At 44.8% G+C, this 25,325-nt stretch overlaps 1 protein-coding gene across 2 annotated transcripts in view; it reads right to left on the bottom strand.

The window, feature by feature from the left end:
- Positions 1-17,143, bottom strand: part of RAMP3 (receptor activity modifying protein 3) — a 55,824-nt gene extending 38,681 nt beyond the window's left edge. The window contains exon 1 of one of the 2 annotated variants that reach the window (XM_080386106.1): positions 17,010-17,143. In XM_080386106.1, coding sequence (XP_080242232.1) covers positions 17,010-17,061 — 52 coding nt within the window. In that variant the 5' untranslated portion in view covers positions 17,062-17,143. The remainder of the gene's footprint in view (positions 1-17,009) is intronic. The other variant, XM_080386107.1, reaches the window with a different exon arrangement.
- Positions 17,144-25,325: the final 8,182 nt, after the last annotated feature.

Below are 25,325 nucleotides of genomic sequence, written 5' to 3'. Positions count from 1 at the left end.
AATGTATTTTGCATTTTCTGATCTGCTCATAACAAAATAACACAGGATATTTTGTACCTTTCCTCAACAAAAAGACTTCCAGTACCTTCAGAGAAGGGTAAAACAACCACCAGAGACCACTACGTGCTATCATTCCCACCCTCTCCTTGTTTTCTTTACTCCTAGATATTCAACTCATAACAAAGATTTAATTAGGAGACTAGAGCCTGTTGGCTGTGCTAGTTTACACAAAAAGTATGTCCCTTCCAGCAGCAATTTTAAGAAGGGGTAACCTCATCTTATTTCTTGAAAGGCTGATGCCATCACATCTCATTAGAAGAGACACAGGGGAAGCAAAGCAGGTCACAGTGTTGGAACATGTTGTCGTGATCCCTAAATAAACACTTGCCATACACTCCTACCTGCACCAAAATTTAAGGGAGGGAAAATGAGGTTCAGTTTAACTGTACCAGTTGCCTGCAGGTTAAATCATGTTAATACTGGACCACAGCAATGGCCTTTAACTTTTATTTTCTCCATAAACTGTAGCAGCATGTATGATTGCCCCTAGCATTACTGCAATCAGATGCGAAGGGCCCAACCAGCTTGCAGCCAGAGCAAGAGGTGAAGGAAAGCACCATCAAATGAAAGATGGAGAAAAACAGCTTTGAAAAGCCTTTGGAAAGAAGAAGAAAATATGAACAAAATAGAATAAAGTAATAGAAAATAAGAAAACCAAGAAAAAACCATTTTTTTATTAACAACCTACTTCAAAATCATGTCTATGAAAAAAAAATCTGATCCTGAACCTTCACTGCAGTCTTATTATCTACTTTCTACTCTCCTTTTGTAAACAAGACATTCTTCTGACATTAAAAAGAGAATTCATAATGGGATTTACAGCAATAAGTGTCCTATAATTTGTATACACTTCTGTTTTTCCGTGAAATGGATAAATATTTCTCAATGTTTATTCTTCTGCTATATTATTCACTGGTAGTTTTTTTCCAGAAGCTAAAAAGGAGCACTGCAAGTCTTTGCATCACAACTACTTCATAAACCCGAAGCAGCATATGAATTGCTGTGTGTTCTTCCTACTGCATGTTCCTCCAAAGGAGGAATAAGAATAATTCTGAAAACCTTGTGTGGGTATATAAGAGGGAAATGCTAGATTATTATTTTCCCTTGCCTGAACATTTCTTCAGGATACTGCAGTTCCTGACAGGATAGCAAGATTTTTAAGCAGCTCCAATACTTTCTCAGAATACAGGCATCAAATAATTCTTGTTTTACCTGACCACTGCATGCAGTTTTTCACCAGCAATTACAGCACTGTAATCCTATGTATATTCTTCAAAATTTCTGAAGCCTGATTCAAAACCATATTTTTATAAATCATAATTTTCATAAGAAAAAAAGAACATATAATGACCTCAGATTTAACCTGCTTAGATTAAACCTCAAGACCCTGCTTCTACACATCTTTTTCAAGAAAATCCTGCCAATTACCATCATGTAATCTTTAACTATATGTCAGGACATCAGATCTATATTGGAAATTATGCACTAAACACCTGTCTCTCTGCAGAACCTGAAGTTTTATTGACAGTGGCACGTAACTGTGCAAGAACTGCTCTGCCATACAGTTCATGAAAGCAATTAAAACCAAAGTTTGACATGGCAACTGCTGCTCCAGAGTCACCAACGATTTATTGGAAACACAGGAGAGAGATTAATACTCCATTAACGTCATTTTGCCATACCGACCAAATCTCCTTACCCACATTTCTTTTATAAATCTTATCTTAAATACTGAACAAATCAATCTTACTGAAGTGTACCAACATTTCTCCAGGTATTTAAATGTTACATCAAGGTACCCGTTGCTTAGGTGGTATTAAAGATCGTTATATTCACCAATCTTATGTAAATCCCAAGTTATACCATTACAGGTTTTCTGGCAGGAATGCACAGACACTTCGGGGTATCTAAAGCATAAGAAGCTCCCATGGAAATCCCCCATGCTCTGACACAATGCCAAGAGGTATCCTACTGCAACAGCACAACACTGGTTACAACTGGGGAAGGGTTTCTTTATCTGTCTTCCTGGCCATTTACGAGCACAAGAGCCTCATTTTACTAAGGCCTGTATGAATACAAAAGAAAAAGATGAACTGACACAAGCATCATGTGGCTGCCTTCCAAAGACTCCTCTACAAGCCCTCTATGGGGGGCAGGTCAAACGTATGTGTCTATGACACCTCAGACTCTAAGAGGCTGAGCAATCCTGCAACTTGATGGAAAAGCCCACAAAGGTCCCCACGAAGGTCTGGGCTTTCCTGTTCTGAATAATAGGACTGTAAGACAAAAAAGTTTCTTCAAATCTATTTCATCAAACCCCCTTTTTTCCCTGCACAATCTCTATACTCAGCTTCAGCCAAATACTGCTCATAAGCATTTCTCAAAGGCACACAAAGCACTTCTCTCTGTCCCAGTTTTGCATCCCATTGGGGCACACAGTTTGGTATCACCCACTTGACCACTCTACTGGCAGAAGGGGCACGAGCGGATCCAGTAAGGATATGGCCAGGGAGCTGGGAGTGCAGAAACTGCCCCCAAATGTAAGAGAAACAGATCAAAGAACTTGCCATTTCTGGCCGTGCAGCTAAAAGCCAAGGTTTGCTACACCAGCTGTTGGGAGCAAAGGGGCTGATCCCTTGTCTAGCACAGAAGGGCACCCATTGGGTTTTGAGCATCTCAGCCTGCTGAGGAGCTGACAGACATATGTGGACTTACCAGACATGATAACTGAGTTACTAAAACAGATTTACCACCTGCAGTGCCACGGCCTCACATGTGGACAGGTAGAAGAGTCTTAACACTTAGGAGACAAGAGTCTTAACACAGATCACTTCTTACAGGGCTCTAGAAGCTTGAAGCAACGTATTTCTCAACAGCACACAAGACACCTTCATCAAGTGCCATAGGGAGCTGGCTGGTCCTTCCTCTGCTGCATCCTCTGCTTAAGGATCCAAGCCTTTATGCTTACTGTCCTTGCAGGCCAAACTCGGAGCCCTACAACTGCAACTCCAGGTTATTCCTTAAATGAGAAATTACTTCTCTGAGCCCAATTCTTATTCCAGCTAATTACACCAGTTAGTTAAACCCTCAAGAGAGATAATAAAGTGATAATATAACATGAAAATGCTCTATAGATAGGCAAAACATAAACTTCTGCTATGAAAATGTCTGAAACGCACTCGGGGGGAAAAAATAAATTTGGTGATGAGCTGGGGCGACCCCAGCAATGTAACCCAAGGCAGGCAGGGCCATGGGTGGGAAACAGGCTTTACCGCTGGCTCCAGCGTGGCAGGGGATGAATCAGGGAGGGCAGGCAGCAGCAGCAGGAGATGGGGCCAGAGATGGGATGGGAGACGTGTTGGCCCAGTTGGTAGGTCCAGAGCACATACAGAGAAACAGCCAGCAAGCCAGGACAGCTTACGGTGTGGTTCGGGGCACAATGGGAACCCAGGCAGGGGGGCACTCAGTGGGGCTGGGCTGTTCAGGGTGCTCTTAATGCACTGAGGGTCCTGACAGTAGGTCAGCAAGCGGCAGCCAAAGCACAGCCCTCCACCTGTGCTTAACAAAACAGATTCAAAAACTAGTCCAGATGGAGACCTCTACCTGCTACACCACGAAATGTATAAGTGTATTTACAGGGAAAATGAAACACTTTTCTGAGATGGCCCACCATCACAGAGCAAGCTAACAGGAATGATTGTATCACTTCAAGTCTGCAGGCTGTTATAAAAGCACAGAAAGGAAAAATCATGCTTTTGGTACAAAAACTAAAGTCCCACCTGCCAGTCCTTAAATATCCCTTTCTACAATACATAAGGCTCAGAAGGTCATCTTTTGTTCTCAGCTACTAACACAGTCCCTTTGACACTTTTCTTTATAAGAGGAGTGGGATGGGGAGGGGGGACAGGGGCAGGACGTAAGAACATCACCACATAGTGTGAAAGCAGCTGAGGAAATGAAGTAACTGAAGTTCACGGAGCCGGGCAATGACAGGAACTCAACACAAAGGAAGGATGCCAGGAATAAACAGAAGCTTGCAACAAATATAGTACTTGAAAGAAGTGTTACACTTGCATTCAAAATTGACCCAGAAAAAACATACCTCAGCATGTGAACGGGCAGGAGCAAGGTAAACCTGTTGGCAGGGTGGATTGATCTGTCCCTGTGTTCAAGAAGTTATGTAGAGAGCTAGCATAACATGGAAGTCAGCATCCCATTATCCCCTGCTTCGATGCTGAATCCTTTTTAACACCTTTTTTTTTTTCCCCCCATTGTGTCCATGGCATGGAAGACATCTATTAGCCATGGAAATGTAATATTCAAAACTAAAAGTGCAGTTCAGTGCTGTACTTTATCACAGTTTGAAACATTACATTATTGCTCTGGAATTGGTAAGGTAATTTCAGACAGTTAACAATTTTGGGCATTAGAGTCTTCTTCCTGCAGAAGAAGAAAAGCATGAAAAGAAGCAATTTAAGCTTTTTCATTTTGTCAGTGCAAATCAACAGGGAGCATTACTGAGGGCATCAACTGTTCAGTCTCATGTTGGTTCAGAGTTCCCCAGCTTTCCAGTGACTGCAAAGAAATGTGACAATTATTCTGAACTCATACTTCAACTGGGAATTTTTCAGAGCAGGAATACAAATTATTGTCCTTTACATTCCTTTGTGAAGGATTCTTAAATCCCTGCTGGCAGCACATAAATAATGCTTCACAACTTCTGAACAACCTACGTCTACTTCCAGAGGTGTTGAATGGATTTTCTGCTACTTTGAAACCAGTATGTTTTATTTAAATAAATATATGACCAGTATTTGTAATTGTTTTTTAATTATTTATTAATTAAATATTTAAATAAACCATACCAGATAAATGACAGACTTAAGGAGGGGATTACTTGGCAATCAACCAAATGTTAAGATCTGTATTGGAATGGAAGTTTTGTAATTCAACCTGTAATGTTATGTAATGTTCTCTTCATCTCTTTTCTGTCCCATTATGTTTTTCATGAAGCATAGTGTAACTGAAATAAAAAAAAAAAAAAATTTTTTACAGACACTGACTTTCAGATAGACAACAAACCAAATATTTCAGCAACAGAATCAATTGTTTGAAGCAAACTCTCTTCAAACCCTTCTAAGAGGGTGGCATAGACAAACGTGATCCTTGACAGAAATCCCAACTCAAGATCCATGCTTCCAGAGAGCGAAACTGAAGAATAAGAGGAGTCCATTTGCTTCTAGAGTAGAACGAAATTTGTGGCATTAGGAACTGATTCAAGATGACATTCAGCAACAATACAGGGACCACGATCTGATTGACAGTGGCTGGAGGAACATTCCAGAGGACTACACTAAAGCCTACAGCCAGCAGAAACGAGCAGAACAACTTTCCTAACAAACAAAAATTCACTGAATTCACTTCTGTACATGTTCTCCAGGACATTAGGAAAAAGATTGTTATTCAGGATATATCTACAGGCCTTCCAAAGTCTTCATGATCCTCATTTCCACCTGTGAGACCTGGCCTTCTGGGTCTTGGGATACAGCAGTTGTCACACAGACGTATAACCTCTAAACCAACCAGATCATAGCTCTTAATAATTTAGGATTACAGATAAATACACTTCTAGCAAGGGGAAGTAAAAATCTTTTTTCACCCCCTAAACAACCTACACTTCTTCAGGTTCATTACAGCCTGGTGAGGTACCGCTGCTGCGGTCTCCATTTCACATCATCTGCAGAAATAATGACAGAACCAGCAAGGAATTTGTCTAAGGTCACCAGCAGGACCCAGCATCATGCTGACTGCACGGTGACCCAGCAGTCTGATGCCAGGACCGCTGTCTCACCACTACCACCTTCTCTCAGAAAATGTTCACCAAACCAACTGAAAAACATGATGAACCCTCTGCCTAAGAGATAATGATGAAATGCATCCACTGTGCAGTTTATGGGAAAGGTGCAGCAACAAATGAGGCAGCACAGTTCAGATTTATTCCTCCCAAAAGGCCAGACAGCTGGCAGTTACTGTGACACACACACACACCCCAATCCACAGAAGAACTGTGACAGCCCCCGAAGATGTCACCCACATCCAGGACCTCAGTGTGGCACCACCACCTTATCACCTGAAAGCACATATCTGAGCTAATGGGCGCTTATTATCTAACCCAGCTGCCTGTCACTAGTCAAAAAGGCAGGAAAGCAGAAAAGAAAATGTGATGTGACATAAGGTTTCCCTATAACAAGGAAACGTCAGGTCAGCACAATACTGACTTTACTCTATACCTATCTACCTGTGAATGACTGTCAAACACCAGGCCCCTGAGGCAAATAAGGACTATAATCTGCTCCTGTGGAGAAGCCTGAAAGAGACATGATTTTTTTTTTTTTTTTTAATAAACTTGGCAAAGGGAAATGACCCATGAAGGTTTCACAGACGAGGGTCACAGCACACTCCCTCCTGAGGAAGTGTTTAAACCCATGGGATACTTGAAGACATTAAAAGTTTCTTCTTCCTTTTGACAGGCAGAGCATTTAAATCAAGATACAGCCATCACAGACGGCCTGGGAAAATGGTATTTTCCTTTTCTGACAAGACAACAGTCCCCACCCTGCACATCCACCTTCTCTCGATGCTGCCTGTACTCCTCTCGCAGACTCCTAATGCTGTTACATACTATGTTGAGGCATTGCATCAGCGTAATTTCAGTGTAGTCATGTTTTCAGTGATTTCTATGCCTACCATGAAACAGTAATTTGCCCTGACCCTTCACATATGGGTTGTTTTTCTTCGGTAGCCCAGCTTGCCTACCAATGCTCCATAGCTCTGGATATTCAACTACATGATCACATAATATTTCAAATGACACATTGCCATGACAAACTCACAAGAGCAATCAAACGCTAACAAAATCTCAGAGCCTCACTTGCTTACTTACACTACTATATAAAGTACCTGCTGGTCATAAGTGTGCGTGGCTCTTCACAACAGCATCCTTGGTCCAAGGAATAAACACAGAAAACAGAACCTTGCCAGCTGTTGCATGGCAGCATGATCCCTGCACACTGTGACTTTCCCTGGATGGATATCCACATAGGAAACTGCACAGCATCAGACTCTGGTATAGGAAATTACTTAGGCTGATCCTAGAGTAAATCCTGACTCTCAGTGGATCTGAGGAGCAGAACTGAACCTCAGAGGAGCACAAACGTCTTGTTACTTTAAGTTTTCTTTACCACCGTTAATAATCTCTACCCTGTTTTTCTTTCATGTCAGTACTTGATTAAGGAAATTTAAGAAGAGGGTAGTATGTCTGACCTTGCTTTCTCAACCAGCCCAAGACCAAAAGACATTTCAGTAACCGCACATCAGCAGCGCTCACATTTACATAGGAAAACAAAGACTGTGCTTGAACTATGCCAGTTCACAAGTATGGAAAACCAAAAAAAGTAAACATTGTACAGAAAAACTCTATTTCTTCCCAGGTTACGAGAATTGCTAGGGTGTGAAGAAGAAATCATTCATGCCTATTTGTGGAGCTAGGTTGAAACAGTGAACATGACCAGCCCTGAAGAAAAGGCTCCCGAGATCTTCAGATTTGCACATTTCTGAGCTCTGGGATGGCTGATCCATACCCTGGGGTCCCCAGCTGCACAGCCACCCTATTGTGGTCATTATCCAAACCTTCATCACAGAGGCTTTTTCTCAATATTTCACCCTATAAATAATAAAGAAAGCCTTCAATAATTTGAGAATAAAGCTAAAGCTCCTTCTGGGTGTTACACAAATTAACACCTGCATAAAGCCAGTTGCAAAAAAAATGTATGTCCCACAATTAAAAAAAGCATCAGCACTAACTGTATTATTGTGTGACTGACTCCTCAGCCACCACTTCTCTTTCGTAACTGGAGGTGGAGGGTTGACCTTGGCTGGACATCAGGTGCCCACCCAGCTGCTCTATTATTCCCCCTCCTCCGCTGGGCAGGGCAGAGAAAATCTAATGGAGGCTCACAGGTCAAGATAAGAACAGGGAGATCACTCACCAACTACTATCATGGGCAAAACGGACGTGACTTGGGGAAATTAATCTAATTTATGGCAAATTAAAATAAGATTAGGATAATGAGAAATAAAACCAAATCTTAGAACACCTTTCCCCCACCCCTCCCTTCTTCCCAGGCTTAGCTTCACTCCTGATTTCTCTACCTCCTCCCCACAGAGTGGGTAGGGGGATGGGGAACGGGGGTTACGGCCAGTCCATCACACATCATTGTCCCTCCCATGGGAGACAGTTCTCCATGAATTCCTCCAACATAAGTCCTTCCCGTGGGCTGCAGCTGTTCACACACTGCCCCAGCCCAGGCTCTTCTCTTCAGGGGGTCACAAGCCCTGCCAGAAAACCTGCCCCAGCAGGCTACCCGCTGGTCACAGCCCCCCTGGGGCACCCTCTGCCCTGGGCTGCGGGGAGGAGCTGCTCCGCCCGGCCTCCTCCTGCCCCTGGGGCTGCAGGGCTGCGCCTCTCGCACCTCCTCACTCCTCTCTCCAGCTGCAGTTGTGCAGGTTTGGGGGGATTTTCCCCCCTTAAATCCGCTGCGCCCGCGGCTGGTGGGCTCAGCCCTGGGTCCCCCCCGGGGCCGGCGGGCACAGGCTCCATCGGGCACGGGGGCAGCTTCTAGCAGCTTCTCACAGCAGCCACCCCAGTAGCCCACCACCACCACCACCTTCCCAGGCAAACCCAATACACCGGGACTCGAGTGAGTGCCGTTAGAGCTGGCTGTTTGGTTTTGCATAAAATCACGCCCCCTGCATTGCTACGGGAGCTTTTCAGCAACCCTGCACTGCTGCCCTGCGGAGCAGGCGAGGTGCTTCAACTCACCCTTGCTGAGAGAAGACAGCACTCCACACACCGCCAGCCACGCCACTGCATACCCAGATCTTTCAGCCCAAAAACCAGGAACTAAAATACAACTGTAGACATAATCTGAACACTGGTTATTCAGCATCGATCTATAGAACATATGGTTTTGTTCAGTTCAAACACCATCAGTGAAGCCGCAAAAAAGTTTCCCAAAATCTGCCTGCTTTCACCATCTCGGAGACATTCTTCTGGGGCTTAAGTTTTCCATGATTTTGTGCCATATGAACCGTTTTTCCCCCTAAAGACTGAGGAAAATCCTCCTTGGGATTTTGGAGTCACACAAGAAATCGGCAGAAAGAGGAGTAGGGAAGAATGAGGACTTCCCTCCCTCCCACTTTGCCAATGTGTCAACAATTCCTTTCTTCACAAACTTACACAGCTTTATTTTAAAACCCTGTGGAGTAATACACTCTAAGGCCAGAAGGAATCTCTCGTATCATTCTGTTCTACCCCTTTTGTAATACAAGGTAAAGAAAGTCTTCCAATAATTTCTGTATCAAGCCAGTAACATCTACTCAAATGACAGAATATTCTCGATAAATATTTCCAGGGTAGATACTGAGATCGCAAGTGATGGAGAATCTCCCACTCCCTACAGAAGGCGTTTATTTTTGACTGTTTCTGCCAACAATTTCTACTTCTTTGACAAGATTTTTTGTAATTCACTGCATGATAAAGTATGAAGTAGCTGGGAGGAAAAGAAAACCCAAATACGTCTAAGGCATACTCAGCATGCAACAGCAGCCAAAATCCTCACCAGACCAGTACAGGATCAAACATCCTCGTGGTGTTGCAATGCATATTCTACCCGTTCTCTACTGCCCCACCAGAAAAAACACTTCAATTAAAAGTCACTGAAAATACTGGGCTTAAAATGTTATGTTACCCCACAGAGGGTGATTCCCACCCCCACCCCATTATCAATAATATTTAATCAAATGCAAGAAAAAAGTATTAACATTTCTTTCCAACACCTTAAAATGCAGAAAGACAGGAAAACACAAATATTTTGAGGAGCTTAATTTTCCTTTGACCTTTCCTCACATTGCTCTGACCTTGCTGGTGTTTCTGGTTTACGCTAGAGCTAGTTAAACAGAAACCGAACCAATGGTTATTCCAGCAGCACTGCCTCTACTTCATCGTGCATCACCAAGTACCTTACAGTAGAACACTTCCTACACCAAACGTACCCCTGGAAGCACAGTCAGCAACAACATTAGCTACCAGTGAAGTGCCACTTCCCTGAATGCAAATCCATCTAGGTCCACTGGTTGAAAATAAGTAAGGAGATTCCCATGATTTTTTAATATGATACATTGGGGGGGGGGGGGGGGATAGGGTTATAGGGGTGGTGATGTGATACGTTAAGACTTTGAGTTATCCTGAAGTATGCATTTTGCTTATTAAAAAACTACATACTGACCTGCTTTTCTAAAAATTGAATAGGAATAGAAGAGATTTCACACATACTGTATGACAATCAATGACTTCATGGAAATACTGGCTTTGAGCATCTCCTCATTGAAAGCCCAAACAAATTTGTTTTTCCTATTTCACTTGAACATGTAGGCTTAATGCTGTATCATAGGAAGTGTACATCACACATTGCTAAATACATTTAAAGAAACCTAATATTAAATTGGACAAGTTATGTTCTTGATACCTGGAGATCCTTGAGGAGTAAAGCTGGAACAGCTCGTGAACTCCAGAGAAGTGGTAAGGCAGCATAATGCTTTCAGCCACTTGCCAAAAACAAACATGAAGAGAAAAACCGTTCCCCAGCCCCACATGGCTACCAAGAGGCAAAGCCCTGATGCCAAAGCTGAGATATCCTTTGAGAAAAGGCCCCCCTCCACTCCAAAGCTGCAGAACATCTCTGGGTACCTCAGAGACAGCAGAGTCCCTTCAGATGCTGACACTAACTGCAAGCACCTGTGGCCTTTACACCACCCCACCAGGAGGACTCTTTCCTCACAGCCCTGCAGGTGTGCTCCAGTGCACAAGAGAGTGAGCAAGCGAGGGGACTACAGGCCAAAGCTAAAGTCCAAGAGCTTTAAAGTCCAAGTCTTGGAAGAAACCTGGAATTTGTGTCTTATTGATGAGCACTTGAATGACCTCAACAAGATGCTATTTCTGTCCCAGTATCTCCCCCATCTCTTCGCAATACCCTATGGCTGTGAACTCTCTTTTCATTTCTGCAGAAGGCAGGAGAGCACAGAGACCAAGAGCTGCACACCCTATCAAATCTCAAACTGCGTATTTTGTGACAACAACAATGCAAGAATATTTTTTAAAGATCAGAGTCTCTAGCATCAATCTCTGAGCAGAAAGGAATGCAAAAGAAATCTGTCACTTCCAACACTTGGAAACAACACTCTGAATTCCCCTAAGGAGTGACAGTCATTACGGGCCAACGGGAATTAGAATATTTCTTCTCAGACAGCCCACAGAATTTTTCCCCAGATCGCACTGTCCAAAATAAGGGAAAATTAGTCACATTTATTAGGGTGTGAAAAGAATAAGACAGATGCTTTATTGCAGGGTGCGGTGCTTCTGCATAGTCCTTTGCTGAGTATCAGCTTAATCTGGTTCAAGGCAAGCAAGATGTGCTTTCGTCATTCCGGTGCTGTGCTAGGGCCCCAGCAGTGCCCATTACATCATCCTCTTCCGATCGGAGTCTCCTGGTCTCAGAGCAGAGGCACAGCGAGTGGCATCCCATCTGCAGAAGGCCATCAGGCTGGCTTCACAGGCCATCAGGCTGGCGTCATGCAGACAAAATCCCATATGCCAGGGGGCAATGTGAGGCCACCAGCTGGTATGCAGGCATGCCCCTTGTTCAAGCCAATACCGTAGGTCACACCAAGCTGCTCTCAAGGTGAAGGCTGGCACCCTCTGTAGCCTTCAGACCATTTCTAACAGTGCCATCACATTTTCTTTTAAAACCTTTAGAGAGGAACAAAGCTGCCTCCTTTTTTCAGACTGGTTTCAGGGAAGCAAGCATAGGAACAGAGATCAAACCTAAAAACTTCTGGAAAAGAAGGCTTCCTCCTGTTCAGCTTTCCTACTCCTTTGTTTCCTCATTCACACACATCTTCCTCCCAAATGACCGTTCTTCAGGCAGCTCTTAGGCTGGTGTACATATACACTCACATTAAAATAATGTCATTTTTTTCATTTATAATTTTCCAGCTTATCTCAATGCAAGCCTGGCTGTGAAGAGACTCTTATTTTAGAAAAAAAGCACAGGCTGTTTTCATAAAAAACAAAATACTACACTTCTACACTTCTATTCTAAAATGAGATGGTTCATGTGACAGCTTCCACTAAAATCAAGAGGTGTGAATTAAAACAGGCTTCATTATGTTTGTGAAAATTAATCTCCTTACGAGCCCTAAATGAGAACAGTTTGCTTTCTTCATACCTCTCTGTCAAGCACTAATTTCAATAGTAAAGACACAGGTGGTAGCAAATGGTGCTTTGTTAAGGACCCCCTTACCACATTTCTGTCCTTGGTAAGAAAAAAGGAATTTGTTTCATTTGCCTCCAACTGAAGCCACTAATCATCTCTGTTGCGAGCAGAGAGGTGGGAGAAACTGAAACAACAAATGGTGCAAAAACCGCTGGTGCAGCAATGTTCACACAAACTGAATTGGCAAAACCTCCTCCAGTTCCCCTTGAGCCAGCCCAGTGGTTCCCAAGACCCTTTTCTTCAAATCTTGTGGTCTGTGCATATATGCACCTATAGCTACAGGTGCACATAAAGCACCTACAGAACTTGCCGGGCTCAATATACACATCCAGCTTCACTTCACCGCCTCCGACAGTTTGCCTCACAGGTCTGAGTAAAACAAATGGAAAAGCTGAGCCCTCAGACCTCCAAGGTGTTTAAAACTCTACTGTTCAGGTGGGGACATCTTAGTAACTGAAGAGCAAGAGTTTACTACCTAAATGGTTTCCAGTGATGCCAAAACGGCACGGAGTAACTGCTCAGAGACTAATTTTGTCTTTAAGCAGCAAAGGTATTTATTTCATGCAACACTGGGGAGCTAGCCGATTCCCACCAGACAAACTAGCTCCAAAGTTTTCAGTGATAAGTCAGGTATACAGTTTTCCTGAGAGGTTACAACATCTTTACATACATATTCATTTGATTTTGACACCCAATAATTCTATTCATAATAGGTGGGATCTAGGTGGAGTAAACCTTTCAACTCTTTGTTCAGCCATTTCCTGACTCAAGGTCTCCTTATCTCCTTCAGGTGCCCACCTTATCTTTTCTAATTATTCAGAGTACATTCCTTACTTTAACATCGTCAGTGGAACCTTTTCTTATTCAGAGTACTTCTCTAACTATTCAGAGCACATTCCTTTAACGACTCAGTGGAACCTTTTCTAATTATTCAGAGTACATTCCTTTCTCAGCACAAGCAGAGCATCACCCAGAGCATTGTACCAAACTCATCCTGACCAATCTTTTTAAGACCTTGCTTTGTTCCACCAGGATTGGACCTCATCGGTGTAAATCAGGTTCAGAAAGGCCATTTTCCTCCTTCCCACCTCCAGTCCAGGGTCACCTCGGGCCAGCGCGTGCCATCCCCGCGGATCGCGGGGACCGGGGCCGCGGCCGTGGCATCTGCTGCTCGGTGCTGCCCCCTGCAGTCCGCTGGCTGCCACCACAGGCGGTCGGGCTGGGACAGCAACGCCGTCACCGCCCTGCCAAGGGCACTTACCACCGACCCCTCCCGTGGTACCTGCACACCTCGGGAAAAGGGCAACACCTTCCCGAACAAGGACTCGGGAGACACAGGCCAGGTGGATGGTAGGGAGGATACTGGGTCCGACAGCAGGTTGAACCAGAGGTTGCATTTACACTGACACTTTGCTTTCAGGATAAGTATCCATGGGGTCTGCTGCCTGCCTTTCCGTTCACCTAGCGTTGGAAATCATGTCTTTAGAAAGCAAAACACTGTTTTAATAGAGCAGGGTTTTTTGTCAAAACTCTTCGGTCCGTCTCAGAAGTCTGATGTTCTGCTTTTTGCAAAGCTTTATTTGTTTTGCACGCACACCCGCCTGGGTCTATTAAATTCAGAACTCCTACAACCGTTTTCCTTTTCTTCCTTCCACCCTTTGCAGCTGCAGAACAGCATGATATATTCATAAGCAAATAACGGGAAAAAACTTGATTTGGTCTGCAAACTTTAACCCAATAAAATTGTTTCCTTTTGGGGCTTTTTTTCCCCCTCATTAGAAACCAAACTCTCCAGGAGTTAGGGATGCCATGTTCCACGCAAGGGGGGCACAGGACCTGGCAGAATTCAGGCTTTAATACACAGCTTTTTCATTATTGTTTGCAGGGTGAGGTATGGTCTTTAAAATAGAAAGTAAGAATGCAAGCCTGGAGCCAGGCTCTGTTCCCAGCTTTCCAAGTGTCCAGTCGTCCACCTCTGGCCAAAATGCTAAGCTTCCCTAACGGCTGTGAAACAGCGTTATGAAATGCAACCAGCTCTAGACAGTCTTTGAAACCTACATAGGAAAACTGCTCCACATATGAATCACATCATCTCTCTGTATGTGCATACATACATATACTGAGAAAGATTCCTCCAGAATTCAAAAAAATACCCAGCTTGTCTCTGGTAGCATCTTCCAACTCATATACAAATAGCATCATTGAAATGCAGGCATTATACAAAGAATAAAGGAGCAAACGTTTGGACAGGGATGCCAAAACCACAACTTGTATAGAAAACCTACTTAGTCTGTTAAAAGTCTTGATCTATGCCTTAAGTTTCTCCTTGCCTCAGTTTCCATACATAGAAGTGAAATAAAAGCATGTGGTATTACAGTAAATATATCATTATCTCTGAGGCACTTAGATCCTGCAGTAAGTGGGCATCTTCTAAGTACCTACAGCTCTGCTAAGCAAAGAACTGAGGATTTCACCTGACAGCTGGCATTTCCAGCTCTCCATCTCACCCTGTTCTGGATGTTATCAGCACTTCATAAGGTAAACAGTACGGGTGACATGCCCCTGTACCAGGTACCTCAGTTCACACATTCTTTCACTTCCAATACACACACACACCCTTACAGCACATCGACCTTCTATAACCACTGAGCTTCCAGAGAGCAAACACCCTGCCTTTTTTGCCATCCTGGCTAAGAAGGGAGAACACAGCAGATGGTTCTACATAGTGAGAATGTGTCAAGAGCCCTCAGCAGAAAGATACACAGCAAGCAGCAGCCTGAGGTTACAGAAGTACTGTCCCGCTCCCCACCCAGGCAGGCTTCCCACTGGATTCAGTGGGAACTAACACTGAGGGATCCTGGCCAGAGTTTTAATTTAATGAGAGAGGTCACAGGTCTCTGGTTAATCAAAAGAAGCCATTAGGGAAAAGGGAAGAAAGTACACTCAAGTCAAGTAAAAATCCTTCCAAAATAACTGACATGAAAAGCATGCTTGTATTACTTCAAGAACTTTGGTTTTCCACCACTTAAGGCTTTCCCTAATAAAAACCTCAATTTCATTTTCAGGGCTTTTCTACTAGGAAATTAATCTAATTTCATTAGTTCTTGATTATATCTTTCCTTTCCAATTCCAAGAAAAAGTAACGCATTATCAATTAACAGATATCCTTAACGTCTTTTTTTTTTTTTTTTTTTTTTTGGGGGGGGGGTGTAAATTCTATTAAGAAAGCAACTAGCACAGTCAAAAGTGTCTGGCACAATAGATTTACCTATGTCTCTCTGGTGAAAAATGTCTTTTGGTAGCTTTCTGAGCCACAGGGACATAGTCCTTCACACTCCACTCACCCTCTGAAAGCAAATCTCCAGGAAGCAATTTTGCTTCGTAAAAGTCCCAGTAACATCAGGCCACCTCACCACCCAAAAGGACCTCTGCCTGCTTCCCTGCGTTCAAGAACGCATAAATCCTTTATGTAGCAAGACAGGTGTTGGCCATTTATTTTATTCCTTTGCAGCTGGAAAATAACAAAAAATCTGAGCAATTAAGGTGGGATTTCAGCAGTCCTCAAGCCACAGAGAATCAGAAAATTGATGCTTTTGGCATGTCACTCTTGACAGACCAGGTAAAGGTGATGCTACTAAGCACCATCGCCAAAACTATCCCTTTATTTTTGGGTCTTTTCATAGAAAGATGTCCAGTGTTTACCAGTTTTGCACGTTGCAAAGGGCATAAAGATAGCAAACAAAGTTATAAAGTCCTCAGATAAACCTTCTAAACCTACGAGGTCTGATCTTCTTCTCCACTATCTGGGACCACGGAGAATTAACTACACCGCTGCATTCCCTGGGGAATGAAGGAGATGCGAGCTGACCTCTCCCAGCAACTTCTGCCTGGACTGCAGCACGTAAACTCCAGCAGCCCCAAGGCAAGCTACCTGACGGGGTGGGGGTGGGGGGAAGGGCTAAAAAAAAGGGGGTTCTAGCAGCAGAGTTACTGTTATATTAAAAGCTGAGGGATACCTGCACTTCTACAACTCGCCGGATTCTAACCCAACCGCTCCACCGGGAAGCGGCCGCTGCCCTGCAGCCGAAACCCTTCCCGGGAGCCGAAGCTTGCCGCCCGGGGCGGGTTTGGGGGGCCTCGTTGGCGTCGGCACTTGGTGCGAGCGTTTTTGCCGGAGGGCTGCGCGCCCTGTGCCGTGCCTCGGGGTCCCCCCCGGCGGGGGGAGGCTGGCGGTGGGGATGCTGCGCCGAACGGAGAGCCCGGGGGGAAGGGGGGTGAGGGGGGGGAGGCACACAGAGACACAGCAATCCCCCCGCAGCCCCCGAGCCCTACCCTGCCCGCCCGCTCCCCAGAAGGACCCCCGAAGCAAATCTCCCTCCGCAAGAGATGCTCTTGCCAAGTGGGGGGATACGGAGGGCCAGCTGCCGCCTCGCCCCGAGTTCGCCCCCACGCCCCGGCAGAAGCCGCTGCCCGCTGGGGCCATGCACACGCCGCGGGGATGCTCGGCCGGTCCCGCCGCCTCGGACGAGGCAGCCGCCAGGACCCCCCGCCACTTACCCCACAGCAGCAGGACGGGGAGCTGCCGCCGGCGGCAGCCCGACGCCTCCATCCCGGCGCGGAGGGGCCGCGGGGGTCGCAGCCCGCATGGGGCGGCCGCTCCGCAGCCGCGCAAGGCCCGAGCCCGCCTCAGCCCCCGCCCCCGCGGAGGCTCCTCTTCACGCCGCGGCGGCCGGGCCGGCCCCGGGCGGTGGCGGGGGCGGGCGCGGGGGGAGCGGCGCTCCCGCCCCCGGGTGCTCCCGGCGCTGGGGCGGGCTGCGCCAGGCGGGGGCGGGGGGGCTGTGCCCCGAGCGAGGGTCTGCCGCGGGGGGAGGGGGGGGCTGCGACGGGCGGGGGCGGGAGGGGGCTGTGCCCCGGGCGGGGGGCGCTGCCGCGGGGGCTGAGCCCCGGGCGGGGAGCTGCCGCGGCGTGAGGGGGGATGCTGCGCCGGGCGGGGGCGATGCCGCGGGTAAGCCCTGGGCGGGGGGCTGCCGCGGAGCTGGGGGGGGCTGCGGCGGAAGGAGGCCTGGGCGGGGGCTGCCGCGAAGTCGGGGGGCTGCGCCGGGCAGGGGGGATGCCCCGGGCGAGGGGGCTGGGGGGTGAGTGGGTTACGCGTGGGAAGCGGATGCACGTTTGCGTGTGAGTGAGTGTGCGCGTGCACGTGTGTCCCTGCCAGGGCAGCCATGGCTCCCGGCCCTCCGCAAGCCACATCGAGGGGGATGTCTGTCCAACCCGCGGGCCGTGGGGGCGTTGGGCTGTCCCCCACCCACGGGGAAGGTTCCGGTCCCAGGGAGGCTCGGGGCCTTGGGAGACAGCGCAGCCTCTGTCACTTCTGCCACAGCGTGTCGGGGTGGGGGGCACCTGTGTAGCCCACCCACAGCCGTGGGGCACCCCAGTTCTGCAGACACAATGTGTTTTTATGTTGCCTTTCCACCTCCGCGTGGCTCTGTGCAGAGGATGGTACGGCTCTGATTTTCATCGGTATTTAGAAGCTGTGTTCCTGGGGCAATTGCTCTAGGAAATCAGCGTCTCCAGCATGATACACCAGACTGAGAAGCTGCTAAAGAAGCCTTTCCTTCGCTAAAAATAATTGTACTGCTCAGTAGTAAAGAGCCAGAAAGTTTCTAGGCACATGGGCACTCAACCTAAGTAACTGCCTTTCGGTAGCACATTAAATCACCACCATCGTTAAAGGTCAAAGGCACCACAAAACTTGAAACTCCAAAAAGATTCTCATGCCCCACACAAGAACAACAGGTACTTTCATTGATCTGTCAGGTTGTTCTCACTGACTTCACACACTTGCATAGCATGGTGCTTTGCTGAGTGTGAGACCACAGCACCACACGCGGCGCGTGCCTCTGAAGGCGAACCCTCAGCACACAAACTCCATCGGATTTCTGCTGTTATCTGGGCTGAAGGAAAACTTGGGAAACGACAGAACGGGCTGGGAATCCGCAGTGTTGAAATAGCTCTGCAGATGTTTAAGCGTGTCAGTTAGAATGAACCTCCTGACATTTGTGTGCCGCTTTTTCCTCTTAGCTGAAAGCAAATCCTGTAAAATACCATAAATCATAAATAAACCATTGCTCAAGGAGATCACCCTTCAGCGAAGGTGCTGCCGCTTCTGCTTTGCAAGGAGCATTTGCAAACTGCCCCTGCCAGGAGGAACCACAGGGAAGTGACAAGCGTGAAGGCACATACGCCGCAGACTTGCTGCAGCATCCTTCCCAACAGCAAGATCTTGACTTCCCTCATAAAATCTGTTCCTGGCAATATCTGAGGCTACAATTAGTATTTCTGACAATTTGGACTAACCTTCAGGAGGGTTAGGACATATTGTGCTTTATATGCAATATTATACATTAAACAATATACAGTATATTATACAATATGCAGTATACAGGCCACATTTTTTGTCACATAGTATGTGGAGATAATTGTGACAGTTTTCCTGTACATCTTTCTTATTTGTTTTCTTCACCTGTTTCAGATGCGAAACATCTTAAAATGTTGTAAGATCTTAAAAATTAGTGTAACTGCTTCCAACTATCAAGATTCAGCAAGCGCTTCCCAGCTCATGCTTGCAGCAGGTGGTGTAAGAGTGCAAACAGGATCTCAGAGGTAGAACAATAGCTACAATGTATAGGTAAATGCAGTCATTTAGAGTGTTGTGTGGAATCACAAGCCAGCTATGTGAGGTCATATCTTCAGCAATGACCTAAAATGATTCACAGGTGTAGCAGAACAAAACTGTCACAGCGTTAGAACCATCAGCAAGAGGCAACTTTGGCTGTTTGAAGGTTTTCATCAAGGCTGCCTCTCCCCGTGTTGCAATAATGCCAATAAATTTACCTCAGAAAGGCTGTGAACATTTTTATTCTGCAAATCTGCCTTAGTAGCATCACGTCTCTGTACCAGCAGTAGAAATATGATTCACCTTCAAATAAGAAATGCTGTTAAGTGGCCTTTGCTGTGCCACTGAATCCCAGCCCCAACAATGTGCGGTAACAATAACGTCAAAACCACAGTCTGGTGTAATTTCCAAACATACAGCCTCCAGAGACCGCCCAAACGACCACACAAACCCCTTTCCAGGTACCCTGCAGACAGTGCTGCAATCACAGTACTTCAGGCAGTGTTTTAGAATCCTTAAATCTGCTGATAAGCCACTGACTAAAAATAAATAAATAAATAAATAAATTATAGCAATAGACAGGTAGGTAGTTTTTCAGTATGGGAAGCTCCCAAGGAGTCTGAGATGGGAAGGGATGGAAGGAGTCAAGCCAACCAGGACAGGTATTGTCATGAGCACTAGATTGTTGAGAGCGGTGCAAGATAAGATAATAAACTCTCCTGCTCCAGCAGTTAAACAGATCTGACAGAAACTAAAATTAATAAAATCAATTAATAAAAAGCTGAAGACTTTACACTCTGGGAAGCAACATTGCCTTTCCTTGTCGTCTCAAGTATCGGCCTGGATAGAGCAGCCACTTGCCTGCACAGAGAGGCCTTGCCCAGTGTTGGCTGATGAGTTTTCTTCTCCTTTTCCTAGCACGGCAATTTTGGATAAGATTTTAAAACCATGTTTCAATGGGATTGCTTGCTGGAGTGAAGTTTGGAAAAGTAGTTTCAGTTCATCTGTGGTTTTAAACTGAACTAGGTCATCTTTCCCGTTCAGTGCTGCTAGAAGCATGACTTTCCTGCTCCAGAAATTTAAAAATCTAAAAGGCATCTGCAGGTCATTAAAATAATTTCCTCTTTTATATTCTGCTTGCATTATTGCACACAAATCTTTTCTCCTGTCTTTTTACCATCAATATAGGAAATGTATAAACATGCTAAAAAAATCGTAGTTAAAAAAAGGGGTACTTCCTGTGATTCAGAGGTCACACTGTGATACATTGACTGCACGTAAAAGCCAAATTGGTTTTAAGTCAGTCAAATTTGATGAGTTGAAACTCTTTATGCCTATATTACCTGAACCAAAGGGTGAAGGAAAAAGGACACTTTTCTATGTAAAGATCTTTTTTTGTTTTTACATAAGAGATACATACATGGATTAGTGAAGCGCACAAGTATTTTGCCAGCCTTTTAAAACTTTGGTTATTAAGCTGTGTCTGGATGTGCTCTGTGATTTAAGCAGGGTTCTTGTGTCCAGAGCAAATATCTAAGTTTCAAACTGCACGGTTTCAGAGGTGCTGAGCTGTGAGTGTGCAGCACCTCAAAGACCATTTAATTTTGCATACCTAGCTGTGACCCGACAGCCTTCCCATGGGCACAGCATGCAGGCTATGTCTGAAGCAGCCAGAACACTCACTTTGTTTCCATACTAGCTTCTAGTCCAGTAAATGGTCCTGATGCAAAAGAAATTCAAGCTACTTCTGTATCCTGCACCACCAACACCAATACCTACAACTAATAGAAAAGGTTCCGCAAGTGGCGCGATGGAGGCCAAAGGAAAGCAGACAGGGCTCACGGGAGAATGGCAAATGCCATCTCCCCTCTCTGCTGGAGGGATGCTCCCCAGGCAGGGGCCCTCCACCAAGACACCCACCCCTTATTTTTACAGCTGGCAGTACAAAAGGCTCTCATCAAAGGACCCAAGGGCCAATCTGTAAGAGCTGGGATGTCTTGCTGATTCCCAGCTGGTTTTCTTGGGATTCCCAAGGCTGCTGGTGACAGTACGTCATACACGTCGTGGTCTTCTCTTCCTGTTGTGTGTGGCTGTTCTTTTTCCACACCAGGCAGAAGCTTTAGTGCAGCAGAAAGCCTTTGTCATTTGACTCAGGCATGGGAAAAAAATCATGCCCTCATTTTTAATGTAAATATTAACAAAATGCACACAACGCTTTATTCCTTCTAGACTAAATAAAGTCATAAATCATGTATGGGTTTTTAAACACTTCACTGTCAGTTATGTTCTTAGAGACCCTGAATTTTTGCTCAGAAAATGCATTTATTTTGTTTATGATAGGCTGTCTGAGTAGTCTGGGAAATGCCAGCAAGGGAATATGTAGATGTCTCCATACATAGCTGTGTCTCTGAGAAAGAGCTCAGCTTGGAAAATCGAGGAGAAAGGTGCAAGAAGAGAGATGAAAACACACGCCTGTATTTTTTCTTCCTAGAAATAGTAACACTGTCCAAATTTCTCTTCATACAAAATCTTACAGAGCTGAAGGCTGAAATCTTACAGCGCCAAGTTGCCGATACTCTTGCAGCCATCTGAAGGGATATTCAACGATCATTTCATAACCTTTGAAATTCAGCTGACCCCACAAGCCTGGGGAGGCAGCACATGGTGCCGACACACACCTACCTGCGGCAGATCAGCAGAGCCTGATAGTGTTTGGGCTGAGCCTGGGATTTCTGATTCCACGTGTGGGCTCCGATCAGTGCGATTATGAACCACCCAGCATCTCCTTAGCATGAAAACAGACTAATTGCCCTTTTTAGGTGCATGAAAGACTGGCTTTAGGGCTGAGCAAGACAGATGCTAGGACACTTCGTGGAAGGGAAATTCCATAAGTTTCCATTCCATGGAAAAATGTGGCACTACATAAAATGGAAAATATTGCCACAATAAATAAAAGGTTATTTGGAGGCACAAAATGAGTGCAGTGCATTACAGTTTCCCCAATTCCCACAATAGTTCTCCTTCTAAAGTAAAATAGGAAATTGTAAAAAATATGTTTTCATTGAGTTCAATCTGCTATTAGATTCAGTTAGATTTCTACCATAATAAATCATCCTTTTTTAATCTTGGCATCCTCACAGCCCCAAGGCAACCCCAGTTCATGCACAGATCACTTACACCTCTTCCCATGGACACATCTCACAGCGTTTGCTACAAATTGTAAAAAATGTGAACACAGGCACAAAAATTGCCTGGGGGTGTTGTACTTGGCCAATTTCCTTTGCAGCGTGATGGGGCAGGGCTCCAGCTCCCATTACTTGAGAAGACCCGGAGAGCTTCCCCAGCATCACACATTCGCTTTACTAGTGCCAGTGCCCTCCCCCTGACCGACAAGTGATGCACAGTGAATACTTTTACTCCTTCATGGGAAATTTGGAGAAAATTCATTGGCAGTGTGCCTAAAGCACATCACTGAGCATCACTGCTACTGGAAAAGGGAAAGGGAGGAAAGAAAGGTGATGTGTCAGAGACACATCATTGCTTGTGTTTTCCGTCACTGCCGTAGATCTTTCCAGGGATCTCAATGAATCGATTCAGGAGGTTTTTTTCACCCTTTCAGCACTTACTGCATAAGCCTTGCAATACCCTCCAAATGACTTCAGTAAAGGAGATCAATCATTTCCCCTACGTAGCAATGAAACTTCTGTTTGCATTTACAATTAAAAGGTTTAACTGAATTGATTGCACTTACAGAAAAGATGGCATCTGCTCACATTCTGCTGACCCCAACTGACAGAGAGTAGCTCCGTGTGCCAAGTGACTGTAGCTCTCATTTGAGAAAATGACGCATCTCAAACATCTGGAGCGGCATAAAAATAAGAACAGGACATGGGTGGGAACAGGGAGTTAAAGATTTATCTTGGTAGCACTTGCCATCTTCACCCTACATCAAACAGCAGCATATGCTGCTGAGACGGGTGTGCTCAACCTCTGATTCACTGAGAATTAACCTACATTTTAAGGAAATTCCAGCTATTATTAAGAAAAGTGTGTGTTTATAGATTAGTTACATGAAATCATATCCATCCTCAAATAAAGGTATAAAGAATAGAAGATTCTCTTCATATGTTCACTGTTTAAGAAAAGTTTTATTCTCCATAAAGTTACCTTTAACAAAATACCTAGCCCTTCATATTAAATTGATTTGCTGTAAAAATCTCCCACTGTTTTTAATGCTAGTAGCACAATGTTCTGCATCTCGTGGAAGTCTCAGTGAAATTTTACACAGGGTCTCTTCTTACTGTTGCTCCTTTTTGTTTTCGGCTTGGAAGAAACAACAAAATGAGATAGCAATAGTCCCTATAACAAGTTAAATTTACCAGACACTAAATTGTTCCATGGAAAGGACAACAACTAATACAGATGAGCACAAATACTTTAAATAACTTAGATTAACTGAGATAGGCAGCTATTTTGTTGGTAGGTACAAATGTAAAATATTCCAAAGGCAAGCTATCTTTACCATTGTCCTCTGAGATTTCTAAATCAGAGGAAGGATGTGAGTAAGTGGATGACAGCACAGCAGGTGGTGTACCACCGGCACGCATGCACATTCACCATCTCCATCTACTATATCAGCTGGTTGATTAATTAGTTGCAGCTCAATGATTTCAGGTGAAATTTACTGCTTGATGTTTGTGAGGATAACAGGAATATTTGATGCAAAGCCCAGTGTAAAAAGTACAGTGCTGCACTAGGGGAAGCAAGAGGTATCAGAAAATATGAAATCTCTCAAGATTTAAAGTTCACAGTAAAGCCAAACAGTGTTAAACAAGTGCAAGGTGTTTTTTGCGCTGCTGTTGCATGTCGTTTGCCTCAATCATCCATCAGAGCTTTAAATAAATGGGAGTTTCCAAACAGAATAACCTGAAACAAAAATATAATTATATACCCTTAAAAGTGTTCAAAGCGTGTATTGGGGTGTGTATGTAGAAAAAGGCATAAATATTTAACCAAAAACATATACCTGTGCACAACATCAATTAGACATCTACTTTTAAAAGACAGTATTACCTTCAAATATTTTCAGCTTGCTCTGTCTTATGCATGTCCCCTAACTGTTCCTCTATTGGAATAAAATTCATTTTTTGCCTACTCTTCAGAATATTGCTATTCTAATTCTGAACAAAATAAATGCCTACAATTGAGTTTATGAGGAAAGCTGTGTTCGTGGGCTGAGACAGGAATTTCATTTCTTAAAGGAATACATTTTCTTTAACAGATACAACATTTCTTCCTTTCCTGGAAGAAATTTAAAAAAAAAAAAAAAAAAAAAAAAAGAGAGAGATATAAAAGATCATACTTTGCTGAACAACTTTTCTTTCATTTATCTGTTTCACTGAGTAGGAAATCAGCATTTTGGGTAGCTTTGTGACGTGGGCTCAGAAAGTCTGAGCATGACTGTTCCTTAGGTGAACATTTCCATGGATTTACATTAAATTGGTCTGCGTAAGGGGTGGGCACAGAGGTTTCCAGCAGTAATAACATACAGATTTACTTCTCTCAATTAATTTGTTCTGGAACCTCGCAAATACTGATTGACAGAAGGGCTTCCATTAAAGTAAACTTCAAAAGATGCTGATCTTCCTTAATGAACTATAGAAAAAAGTGCTGTCATAAAATCATGGAATGGTTCAGCTTAGAAGGGACCCGAAAGACCATCAAGCTCCCACCCCCCTGCCCAGGGCAGGGACACCTCCCACCAGCCCAGGCTGCTCCCAGCCCCGTCCAGCCTGGCCTTGGGCACTGCCAGGGATGGGGCACCCACAGCTGCTCTGGGCAGCCTGTGCCCGCGCCTCACCGCCCTCACAGGAAAGAATTTCTTCCTTATATCTAATCTAAATCTCCTCTCTTTCAGTTTAAAGCCATTCCCCCTTGTCCTGTCACTACACGCCCTTGTAAAAAAAGTCCCTCTCCAGCTTTCTTGTACGTCCCCTTTAAGTACTGGAAGGTGCTCTAAGGTCTCCCCGCAGCCTACTTTCCAAATAGTAACTGAGAAGACTCAATCAAAGAAGCATTAGTATTATATAGAGATCATATTAATGGATTTATTTAATCAAAGAAATTCTTTGAAGGTAATTATCTTGACGAAATAACAGAAAGTCGTTATGGACCCAGAGATGATAATGGGTGGTAATGGA

The sequence above is a fragment of the Falco punctatus genome (genome assembly GCF_963210335.1).
Source record: "Falco punctatus genome assembly, chromosome: 4".
NCBI lineage: Eukaryota > Metazoa > Chordata > Aves > Falconiformes > Falconidae > Falco > Falco punctatus.
This window is presented reverse-complemented; position numbering and strand designations above follow the sequence as displayed.